Raw genomic sequence first — 12,667 nt, forward strand, 5'->3', positions numbered from 1 at the left:
GTTGTTGGTGCATATATTTGAATGATAGTGGTATTCACTGGACTTCCTTATATGCGTATAGATATTATCCTGTCACTGACAATATTGTACTTCAAGATGGATCTAGCAATGACTTTTTTAACTGTGAAAGCAACTCCATTTTTCCTCACCTTTTCATCTCCCCCCCCCGCATTTATGCATAGTTATGATTAATCCTACAATGAGTATGCATGATTACATTCAGCCTTCCTCCCTCTGTCAGAAGTTGGTCCACTGAGTATAAAGCTTGTACAGTCCCAACTTACTCAGCTATTTTGGAAAAGTTATTTTCAGAAACCAGGCTCAGAAAGTCAAACCTAGTTCTTTGTCCCACAAAATGGTTTTCTGTTAATTCCTAACTGGAAATTATATTTCTGTCACCAAGGCCTAATCAACAGTTCAAAAGGGGCCAGCCCTTTTGGATAAAATACCAGGACACCACTCAGAAACCTCTACACCACACTGCTGGAAATGGATCAGCCTCAGAGGTAAATTCTCCTGCATTTAACCTGGCAACAAGCAATTCAAAATTGTCTCAGTCCAAAAGTCTGGTCTGTATCAGATACCAGAACTTCCAGATCTGGTATAATTTAAACTGCTACCATCACCTCATCTGAAAAACAGGCATTTTTAGGCCGTTTCAAAGAGGAGTCTAATATCTGTGACAGCCACCCCTATCAATGTCCTGACCTTAGGATTTTCAAAAGGAAAGAGAAGGAGCTCTAGTGGCCTACTGGCAAGAAGCTACACTGCAGTCCCGAAGGCACGTGGTTCAAGGCCACCGCTACTTCATGGGAGAAGGAAGGGCACTCTTCTACTGTGTGATTAACTGCCTCTGAAAACTTGCCAGAGGGTCAGCTATGGGTCAGTTCTGACTCTATGGTACACAACAACAAAAGGAAAGAAATTCTACTCTATAAGCCTCTTCTTTTGCCCTTTTGGAGTTGAGAGAGAAGGGTGTGTGTCAGGGATAAAAGAATCTGAGGTCTAGGTATCACCATGCCAAAACAAAGAAAGTCAGCCCACCGGAATGGATAAATGCTAAGAGTCACTACTTCTTTTCTGTAAATTCTGACTCCACAAAATCCTGCAATATTGAACTATATATAGACCATATTTTGCTAAAACTAAAGCAAACCCTCCATTGCACTGTGTACAAAATCCTAAGACATGACATATATGGCACCAGAGCTGTGGAGCACAGAGCAGCATGACCTTGGGCCCCTATACCAAAGTCCTTTATAAAGTCCTTGAGCCTTTACACAGTACACAAACACTGAAATGTCATGGCTCCTATAAACAGCTCCTAAAAAGGAGAATGCAGAGTTTTAAAAACTTTGATACCACCTCTGTGTCGCTCAGGGCTTCAGAAGGCCATTCCTGCCTGACCACCTTAAATATTTGTGGTTTTGATCTGGCAGCTTCCCTAAAACCAGACACAGTTTTTCAGTTTGAGTCTGCTCATTGTATCTACATACCACTCTGGGAACAAGGAATTAAGGAGAGTGTAGCTGCATAATTAGGCTCCAACACAAGTGAGCTTTTGATTTCCTATCTGCTTCTGAAAACTGTTGTTTCAAATCTACTCATCCCTCCAAAGCCTATGTAGTCAGGTTCAAAGTATGAAAAGCAGCAAGAATGAAGTGACAACTGAACATCCCAGCTACTGGCAGGATACAAGATCAGCAGCTGGGGACAGACTCAGAAGTCCCTCCTCCAGGCCTGGAACAGCTCTGGAGGCCATGGCAGCAGCAGGGCTCTGGCTCCACAGACCACATTTTCCACAATGTTTCCACAGGGCAGCCTGTGACAACCTTGCAAGCTTTAAGTGTATTTTTTTAAGCAGAAACAGCAGTCATAGATCTCCTCTGGAGCAGACTTCAAAGGGCCCTGAAAGCTGCCAGCAGCAGAGAACAAGTACAGAGAGTGTTTGGAGTTACAAAGGTTGTGGGATAGGGATCTTAAAGTAAGAGATGCTCATCCTTACAGGGACACCGACTCTCCAGATACTCAAAGGAAGGTGGGGAAGGGGTCGAAGAAGGAGAAAGGCACAAGCACACAAACACATACACAGACAAAGAATGTCCTAAGTATCCATGACCAGAGCTCAGTTTTAAAAATTTTTGTTAAGTAACTTGAGAAAGCAGCTAGTGGTCATATTTTCCACCTTGACTTTCTATTTAAAAAAGAAAAAACAAAAAACAACCAACCACACCAAAAATTAAAATATTTAAAATGAAGAAAAGGACATGAAAGCTTTTTAATATTACTTTTAACTTCCCTAAGAATGTAAAATTCAGAAAATACAGACTGAAAAATCCTCTTTCTATATGCTCAAAGAATCTGAATTTTTCACAACTAATGGCCGGATACATCTTCCCAAGATTTATGGCCACGATCAAGAAGCTTTCAATTCATCAATATGGTACTTGAAGTGGAAGGTGAAGTCACAGGTGAATCCCAATAGCTCTCTAATGCCCATCGGTAGCAGAGTGTCCAGGCCTGACTATAGCTAGGGTTCTGGCTTCCTCCCTCGGCACAATAGGCTGACTCATAAACCATCAGCAGCTGAAAGGACTTGCAATTCTCAGAGAAGAAACATGTTCACTTGGCAGGCCAACTCGTGGGCAAAACTCCTATGTGCCCAGTCAAGCTCATTATGCACAAGGATCACTATAGAGAAGAGGGTTTCATGAACTCAATGCTTTTGCAAACTTCCACACCCAGGAGCAAAATCACTGATCAGAAGGCATACTTACCGCCTCTCCCCACTGTGCTCAAACTTGATTCTGACGTCACTCTGCCAAAAAGAATGATAGACAGGTTAGCAGTCTCTCTAACAAATGCTGCTCCTGCCATTCCCTGGTAAACCTTGGGCAGTCCTTTAGCAACATTAGGCAGACATCCCTGGTGGCTCACATTTTCTACTCAGATAGGCATTCCTTTTCCAGTGACGTGTAGTCTTCCAATCCTAACCTCAAGGGCAACAAAGTCTCAAGAGACCATCTCTAGGGAACTACCCTTACTCAAGATGCTCTGCTTGACATGCCATTTCCAGCCTCATATACAGTTTCCACCTGGCTCTGGAGTTTCCCCCACATCACCACCACTTGACCAGGATACCTTTCCTTTTTGGCTGTTATGACTGAGTAGAAAAAGAAATGTTGGTACTGATAGAACTACAAGCAAGTTACTTATCCTCCATGAGTCTCAATTTTTCAATCTGTAAATCAAGCCTAAAATACCTAATTTACAGAGTTACTATGTGAAATAAATGAGATGATAGTTGGTATACAGTAAATTATATTAAATGGTTGCTGCAGCTGAAGCTGTTACTCTTGCTGCTACCGCTACATCTACTAGCTTCCAAGATCTCCCCAAGGTCCAAGTTAGGGGGTAAAGTGGAACCCACATCTGAACGTCATATATGGTCTCCAGCTTTATCCAATGTCCATCATGGGCAGCTTATCAGCTCCATGAGGACAGGAGTCATATCTATCTTGTTTTGTTCTTCCAGAACAATGAAAAAGAAATGAAATGTTAATAATATACCGTTAATAATAATATTAATATTATAATTATTATATATTAGGATTGCATATTCTAGTATGTAATATTTACAACATTATTATTATTAAGGTATATAAATGGATTGATACAGTAACTGGTGCAGTGGGAGTAAATCAGTGAGACTGGCTCAGGACAGGGCAGGCTTCAAAGCTACTCTACATAGGGTCACTGAGTTTCAGGCAACAACAATGAATTATAGATGTGCTTAATATTTGCTAAATGGATAAATAGACTTACAATCAGAACTTAGTGGAAACAACAAAAAAAAAGATGGAAAAGTATTAGAATGATAAAAGCACAACAAAGAGGAAGAGACGTGCAAGGGCTATCAACTTGAGGAAGTGGCAGGAAAAGCGAAGAGATACTACAAAAGAACAGTTCGAGAAGAGAAAGAAAGGTAAAGCTGTCAAGAAATCAGCAAAGAATAAAGACAGAGGTCCACAGTCAATTAATAAAAGCTAAACTGGGCTGTGGCTTGGAAAAAAGAAGAGGTGCAGAACTTACAGTGGACACGGCAGCTGACAGAAAAGGGCAAAGGTTGGAACATGGTAGGCCATTAACCCACTGGCGATTCCAAGTCACTGCCACCTTCCTCAAGTTTCCAAGACTGTAAATCTTTGTGGGAAAAGATGGCCCATCTTTCTCCTGAGGAGTGACCAGTGGGTTCTAACTGTCAATCTTTCTGTCACAGGCCAACAAGTCACCACTACGCCACCAGGGATCTTCTATTTCCTCAAGAGACTGGGGTGTTGAAATTCTCTTCATGTCCAGAAAGGATGTCCACTGAACTGGATCAGTGATTTTCATTTACATTCTTAAAAATTGACAGCATATTTTTTAAAATTTATTGAGAAGAATGCAAATCTCTTTGATACCTGATATAGTATCAAACAGCTATATTCATATATCTGCTTCCACTTTATTGTGTTAGAACATGTTAAGTAGCCACTTGACAGAATGAGAGTTCAAAAGCAAACAGTATCTTAGTATTATGAAAATAGCACTGACTTCATGGACTTGCTGAAAGGGTCTTTGAAATCTCTGAGGGGTTCCCAAGATACATTTTGAGAATCAGTTAAATAGAGTATGTATTTTCTGAAAGAACACTTCCTATACCCTAACTTTATTACTATAAAAATTAAATGAGTAAGGTCCAAAGAGTTTAATGTCAGTGTTCGCACACTAAATAGTGGACAGCAAGGCTCCCCTGAGGGATGAGCCTGCAATATGATGAATCATCTTCAACACTGTTATTGTTGCTAGTACCATTAAGTCAAGGATGACTCACAGTGATCCTGCAAACAACAGACCTGAACTCTGCCCTATCCTGTGCCATTCTCATCATCTTTGACACACTTGAGTCCATTGCTGCAGTCTCTGTGTCAATCTATCTCAATGAAGGTCTTCCCTCTGTCACCATTAATAATGCATAAGCTATGTAGTACGCAATTATTGCCATTCCAAAAAAAAGGGGATTTGACAGAGTGTGGAAATTATTAAGCAATATCCTGCTGAAGACTAGCCCAAAACACTGAAACAGTAATACATCAACAGAGAACTGTCAGATGTGCAGGCTAGGTTTAGAAGAGGCCATGGCACTAGGAACATTTTAACCAGTGTTAGATGGATCTCAGCTGAAATCAGAGGAATGTCTGTGTTTCACTGACTATGCAAAGGCATTTGATCACAAGTTGTAGCTAACCTGAGAGGAGGTGAAATCCCAGAACAGTTGATTGTATTTATGTGAAACCTATGCTTGGACCAGGAGACAGTCATCAAAACAGAGCATGAAAATACTACATGATTCAAAATCAGAAAAGGTATGCCAAAAAAATTATAGAGATGCATCCTATATCTATACTTTTTCAATCTGTATGTGGAACAGATCATCCAGGGGGCTAGACTTTCTGAGGAGGAATGTGGCATCAGTATTGAAGGAAGAATCCTCAACACCCTGTGTTATGCTGATAACACACCTTGCTTTACTAAAACTGAGGAGGATGTGATGCGTTTGCTGCAGAATGTCAAGGACTGCAGCCTTCAACATGGACTGAAACTCAGCATCAAGAAAACAAAGATTCTCAACACTGGGTCAATTGGCAACATCATGATAGAGAAGAGATTGTTAACAGATTCAGCTTGCTTGGCTCTATAATCAACACTCTTGGTACAAACAGCCGAGAAATCAAAAGACAAACTATACTGGGGAAATCTGCTGTCAGGGACCTCTCCAGCGTACTGAAAGGCAACAATGTCAGTCTAGAAACTAAGGTGTACCTAATCTAAGCCATGGTCTTTGCAACTATTTGCTATGCATCAGCGAGCTGGACAATGACTAAGGATGACAGAAGAATCATCAATGCCTTTGAGTTGTGTTGGAGAAGAGTACTGAACATACCATAGACTGCTAAGAGAATAAACAGATCTGTCCTAGAGAGGGTGAAATTAGGCTGCTGTTTGGAGGCAAGGATTTTTAAATTCCATCCTACGTACTTTGGGCATGTTGTCAGGAGAGACCAGTCTTTCGAGAAGGACATCACGTTTGGAAGGGTGGAAGGACAGCGCAAGAGAAGACAACTCTAGATGAGATGGATTGACTCAGTGATTTAGAGTTATGAGGGCAGATGTGTTAGAGGCAATGAAATTGGATCAAGAGAGAGCAGGGTTCAGAGTGTTGTACAACATGGGGTTGCTATGAGTCACAAGCAACTCGATGACACATAACAATAGGCACTGTTTTAACCACATTGTTGTTGTATATTGTTTATTGCCATCGAGTCAAGCACAACTCATAGCGACCCTATGAGCAAAAGGCCTGAAGCCTTTCTATAACTATCATCGTTTCTCCAGGTTCAGAGAGTTTCTAGAGGCATGTGGTTTAGGAAGTGGATGCCACTCCTGCTTCCAAACCTGAAACAATCTTGAATCAATCTGGTAGCTCCACCAAACACTGCCCACGATGGTGTTTGGCACACCTATGGTATAGTTGTTCCATTATAGCATTTGAGACCCAAATGACCCAAGATTCAGTGTTACAGCAAGCCCAGATTACTTCATCTCACCAAACTGATCAGTGTGCTGTATGACTTAAAGAATTTTCCTCCAAAATATAGTAAAATGGATTAAAATATAATCCCTCTTATAAGGCCCAACTCTTAAATATAAGGGTCCCCCAGGATAAAATATGGAACGTTTCATGAATTTGCGTATCATCTTTGCACAGGGGCCATGACAATCTTCTCTGTATCATTCCAATTTTAGTATATGTGCTGCCAAGGTAAGCACAATTACATAAATATTAATTCTCACAACTAGGACAATTATTAAACCTATTTTATGGGGCAGGGGTGAAGACTCAATCTTTAACAATGACGTTTTTAGAGTTACATTGGTTCTAGGGGCAGAGCTAGGATTTGAACTCTGAGCTTAGAATTTTAAGTATAATACTTAATTAGCATACTCTGCTACAATTTAAGTGTCACATAGACAAATGAGGTTTATTTTACACAGAGACAGGTCTTCACTGAGAGAAGGAAATTATCAAAGGATTTTCTATCATCTAATTTTTCTTTAACTCATTTTCGGTGGAGGGGATAGAGAGCTCCCCACATCTAGGGTAAATAATGGGGCATGGCCAGGAGACTCTAACCGTTATGCAGCAAGAGAGGAGGTCTGGGGAACCAGCTGGGGAGTTTATGACTGAGCCTGTAGGTGGGTGATATGAAGGCGGTAGAGTGAGGGGCAGTATATCACCATCTTCACCATCTTGTTTAAATTTTCAGTTGAGTGTGAGAGTGTTTATATGTGCATATACATCTAAGAAGGCAGGGTAATATTGTGAAGAAGTTACTGTGTGGACTCAAAGAATATGAGTGTTTTTCACTGTCTCTTTTTCCTTTCCTCTGAAATGTCCTGTCACCAAGGCAAGGACCCACCAAAGCATAGTGACTGAGAAATAGTGCTCAACTGTGACATGCCCATTTCAAGTTTCATATACTACTCCCCCAACGGGCTCTAGAGTTTCCCAAGAATTAACCACATTTTGTAGCCCTGTCTGTCCTCACAATGGGGCTACCACACCCCACATCCTTTTATCTGTTCCTGCCTACAACTCAGCACACTTTGGTACCGCTCTCATTCATAAACTGGGAAGTTAATTTCTACGTACTTCTACTGGAATCCAAAGGAGACTGGTAGCACAATGGTCAAGCATTTGGCTGCTGACAGCAATCTGAATCCACACCCTAACTCTAACCCTAACCCTAACTCTAATGAATCCACAATCTAATGAACTAAGACAATATGAGCTGTAAGGTGCCATCCAGGGTATCATCAAAGGTAATTACAAAGCCAAGGGAGAAAGAAAAGATTAAAACGGAAACCGAAATGCTGAAGTAAAAGAGGTGAAAAGAAGACCTCAAAGAGAAACTCGAGAAGACAAAACAAAGTACTATTTTAAAAAAAGTGCAAAAACGGGGGAAGGAATTTACTCAGTATTTCTCAAACTGAAAGAAAGGAAAAACAAATTCAAGTCTCGAGTTGCAACAAAAACAAATTCAAGTCTCGAGTTGCAACACTTAATGATGCTATGGGAAAAATCTTAAATTATGCAGAAAGCATAAAAAGAAGATGGAAAAAATATACAAAGTCTCTATACAAAAAGAAAACTGGATGACAGAACCATTTCAGGAAGTAGCATATGATAAAGAATCAAAGGTAATGAAAGCAGATGTTAAAAAAAAAAAAAAGCAGATGTTCAAGCAGCACTCATGGCACTGGCAAAAAGATATGGCTCCAGGGACTGATGGAGTATCAACTGACATATTCACCAAAGAGATGTGGCCCTGGACATACTCACCAGTCTGTGCCAAGAAGTTTGGAAGACAGTTACTTGGCCAACTGATTGGAAGAGATCCTTATTTGTTCCCATTCCCAAAAAAGGGACATCCAACAGAACATGGAAATTATCAAACAATACCATTAATATTATATGCAAGTAAAATATTGCTGAAGATCATTAAAAAATTGTTAGGATAATGTATCAACAGAGAACTGTCAGAAATTCAAGTTGGATTCAGTAGTGGCTACTGATGATGTCATATCTTGGCTAAAAAATAAGAGAATATCTGAAGGTTATTGACTTGTGTTTTACTGAATGTGCAAAGGCATCTGATTGTGTAGATTATAAAAAGTTATGGCTAACATTGAGAAGACTGGGAATCCAAGAACATTTAACTGTGCTCAGGCAAAACCTATACCTAAAGCAAGAAGCTGCTATCTGAATACTGCATGATTTACTACCAGGAAAAGTGTGTAACAAGGCTGTATCCTTGTACCATACCTATTTAGTCTGTATGCTGAGCAAATAATTTAAGAAGCTGAACCACATGAAGAAGAATGTGGCATCAGGAATAGAGGAAGACTTAACAACAACCTACATTATGCAGATTATACAATCCTGCTTGTGGAAAGTGAAGAAGATTTTAAATACTTGCTGCAAAAAATAAAAAACTACATCTCAACATCATGAAAACAAAATCTGACCACTGAAATAATAGGCAACATTATCATACATGGAGAAAAGATTGACTTGATAAACTATTTCATCTTACGAGGCTCCACAATCAGTACCCTTAGTATCAGCCCCTGAGAAGTGAAAACATATGTTGCACTGGGAAAATCTGCTGATGTCCAGGACCTCTCCAAAGTGCTAAAGAACAATGATGTCAGCTTAAAGACTAAGATGCACCTTATTCAAGCCATAGTCTTTTAAATAACTTGCAATGAAAGAAAGATCAGAACAGTACCCGACATATAACAGAAACCCTTGCCTTCAAGGTGATCACAATTCATGGTAATCTTTCATTGGGTTTCTAAGGGGATGAATCTTTATGGAAGAACATTACCCATCTTTCTCTCATAGCTGATGGATTTTAACTGCTAATACTTTGGTTAGCAGCCTAACGCGTACGATACTACTCCATCAGGGCTCCTTGATCTATGATGAAGTGTCCCATAAAAAACAATGTAGATCTGTAACATTTAGCAAAAATTATTCAGGACAAAAAATGTTTCAGAACATAACCATTTCGATTTAGAGCTGACATAGTATATACCTTTACAGCATGTAAGGCCCTGGGGTGTCAGGGCAGCATTCCCTGGCACAGTTTCAGAAAGACTCTACCCATAGCCCTGCATTTCCCAGCTTCTCCTGCAGTTAGCTAGAGGTGTGTGGGAGTGAGGAGGTGGCCCTCTGACTGGTTCTGACCAAGAACAGGGAAGAGAACTGAGTTCTATATTCTCTCTCATGGAAGCCACCTGCTGCAGATAATACAGTTATAGGATCATGAATGTGCTATTAACTTGGATCCCTGTGTGACAGGGATGAGTACATACCATCCTCCCCTCCCTCCCACTGGACATATAGAACCACAGAGAAATAAACTAACTGTGTTGAAGTCACTTAGATTTGAGATTTATTTGCTAACATAACACAAGCTAGTTATTCTAAACTTTCACCTGAAAGTATAGCTGCTCACAAGGAGCAGAATGAATAAGTACTGTAACTTATTCTGTGTCAATTTAGTTCAGGCAAAGTTTTATTGTGACACAAGTTTGCTATAAACTTACAAATCAAACAAAACTTTCCATTTGCAATACTTTTTATAGTTCAGAATTGCTGCTAGGGGACTGGAGACCCCCCAAAAGCTCCAGAATGAACTTCAACTCTGCATGTGTCTGTTATCTCTTCCAATTATCTCTCCTTAGCGTCACTTTTTTAACATTTGTCACTGTGTCACTTGGCTGCATCATCTCAAGCCTGAGTTCTGCTTGATGCTTTCCTTCCTCTCCTCCCTTGTTGCCCCATACCCCACAGATGGACAGCAGTTCTAGTCTTCCCTTCCAGGTATGATGGGAAATCTTGCTTCCCATTTTCCCTATTACCATCCTTGTTGAGTCCCTTTCCCCTATTCCCGATTCCTAGGTTTCTAAAACTGCTTCTGTATCTCTTGGTTGTTCCTTCCAACCTACTTATGTCCCCCCCCTTGTTAAAAATGTCATCAGTGACATAACCCAGAGAAAAAAGTCTAAATTCTGAGCTATCATTACAAATCCTCTGGAATATAAGCCCATTTGGTTCACTTGATCATCTTATACTGTTCCCCACGAGAACCTTCCTCTCCAGACACAGATCGATGTTAACCGTATTTCTTAATGCTATGCTCATTCCTTCTCTTAGGCTTTTAACTGATATTTCCCCAACCTCCTAGAGTGCCACCCATTCTCCTTTCCACTTAACCAACCTTTTATAAGGCCCCTGGGTCACGAGAATGGTTGTGTTTGACTGGTAACCGAAAGGCTGGTGGTTTGAATCCTCAGTTCTACTTCAAAAGAAAAAGCCTGGTGATTTGTTTCAATAAAAATTACAGCCAAGGCAAGCTCTGGTGGCCTAGTGGCAAGAAGCTGCACTGCAACCTCAGAGGTACCCGGTTCGAATCCACCAGATGCTCTGCTGGAGAAAGAGGATCTATCTCCTCCTGTATCAATCAGATCTGATTTGATGATACACAAAAAAAGTAATAAAATAAAATAAAAATTTAAAAAAAGATTACAGCCAAGATAATCTCTGCAGTTTTACAGCCAAGATAATCTCTGCAGTTCTACTCTCATAACACATAGGTTCACCATGAGCCAGAATCAACTCAATTACAAGACAATACCAACAATGTTTATTCCTCCTTCAAAGCCTGTTCAAGCCTTCCTTCACCCAGAAGTAATCCACACCATGTTCAATCCAAGCTCAGCCCCCATTCTCGCGGCCTCTCACAGTATGTCTTAGCTGGAGCACATGTTCAGGCATAACCATATCCTTTAGTTTCTTTTTTGCATTTCTTATTTCCAAGGGTCATGGGGAGCATGGCCTATATTTTTTCTGCTTTTATAAGAAGTTTGCCCACAGGCACATGTTGAATGGAATAAAGAGGTGCTACAGCTTTTGTTTTAATGTCAGATGGGTGGTGCTACAGCTTTTAAGAAAAACGTTCCCATACAAAAATTCAGGTGCAGGTAGGTTCAAGTCTCCTGGTCCACCACAGCCAGCTAGTGAGGGGAATACTAAAGGTTAAGCCAGACTTACTCATTGCAAATACGTTTTTTAAGAGACATAAACGCAGGTTATACACATGGATTTCACCTGCTGGTATGTACAGGAATCAGATCGATTACATCGGTGTGAAAAAACCGCTGGAGAAGCTCAGTATCAGCTGTAAAAACTAGGCCAGGACCTGACTGTGGAACAGACCACCAACTACTTAAATGCTAGTTCAAGCTGAAGCTGAGGAAAACTATACTGAATCCATGGGAACCAAAATATGACTGTGAGTCTATCCCACCTGAATTTCAGAACCATCTCAAGAACAGGTTCGAGGCCTTGAACACTAATGAGCGAAGACCAGATGAGATGTGGGAGGATATCAAAGATATCATCCAGGACGAGTGCAAACGGTCATTGCAAAGACAGAAGAGGAAGAAAAGACCAAAATGGATGTCAGAAGAGACTCTGAATGTTGCACTGGAGTGCAGACGCCAAAGCAGAAGGAAGAATTCAAGATACTAAAGAGCTGAATAGATTTCAAAAGGCAGCGCAGGATGACAAAGTAAAATATTACAATGAAATATGCAAGAGTTGGAGTCAGAAAATAAAAAAGGCTGAACTCGCTCAGCATTTCTTAAGCTCAAGGAACTAAAGAACAAATTCAAACCTCGAGTTGCTATAACCAAGGATGCTTTAGGTAGAATATTAAATGATCTGGGAAGTATTAAAAGAAGATGGAAAGAATATACTGAGTCACTATATCAAAAGGAATTGGCAGACACAGAAGAATTTCATGAAACAACATATAAGCAAGAGCCTATGGTGATGAAGGAAGAAGTCCAGGCTGCTTTGAAGGAAATGGCAAAAAATAAGGCTCCAGGAATAGATGGTATACCAATTGACATATTTCAGCTAACAGATGCTGCCCTGGACGTGCTTACCAAGGTGTGCCAAGAAATCTGGAGAACAACCACTTGGCCAACT

The 12,667-nt window shown here is 40.4% G+C and overlaps 1 protein-coding gene across 1 annotated transcript in view; it reads right to left on the bottom strand.

Annotated features, from left to right (window-relative positions):
• The window catches only part of MAP3K3 (mitogen-activated protein kinase kinase kinase 3), a 102,934-nt gene that overhangs the window by 55,053 nt on the left and 35,214 nt on the right, over positions 1-12,667 (bottom strand). Inside the window, exon 5 of the mRNA XM_006897868.1 lies at positions 2,778-2,818. Within this exon, the coding sequence (XP_006897930.1) occupies positions 2,778-2,818 (41 nt within the window). The remainder of the gene's footprint in view (positions 1-2,777; positions 2,819-12,667) is intronic.

This window comes from Elephantulus edwardii, unplaced genomic scaffold (genome assembly GCF_000299155.1).
Source record: "Elephantulus edwardii isolate Elephantulus edwardi_28Jun2011 unplaced genomic scaffold, EleEdw1.0 scaffold00216, whole genome shotgun sequence".
Classification (NCBI taxonomy): domain Eukaryota; kingdom Metazoa; phylum Chordata; class Mammalia; order Macroscelidea; family Macroscelididae; genus Elephantulus; species Elephantulus edwardii.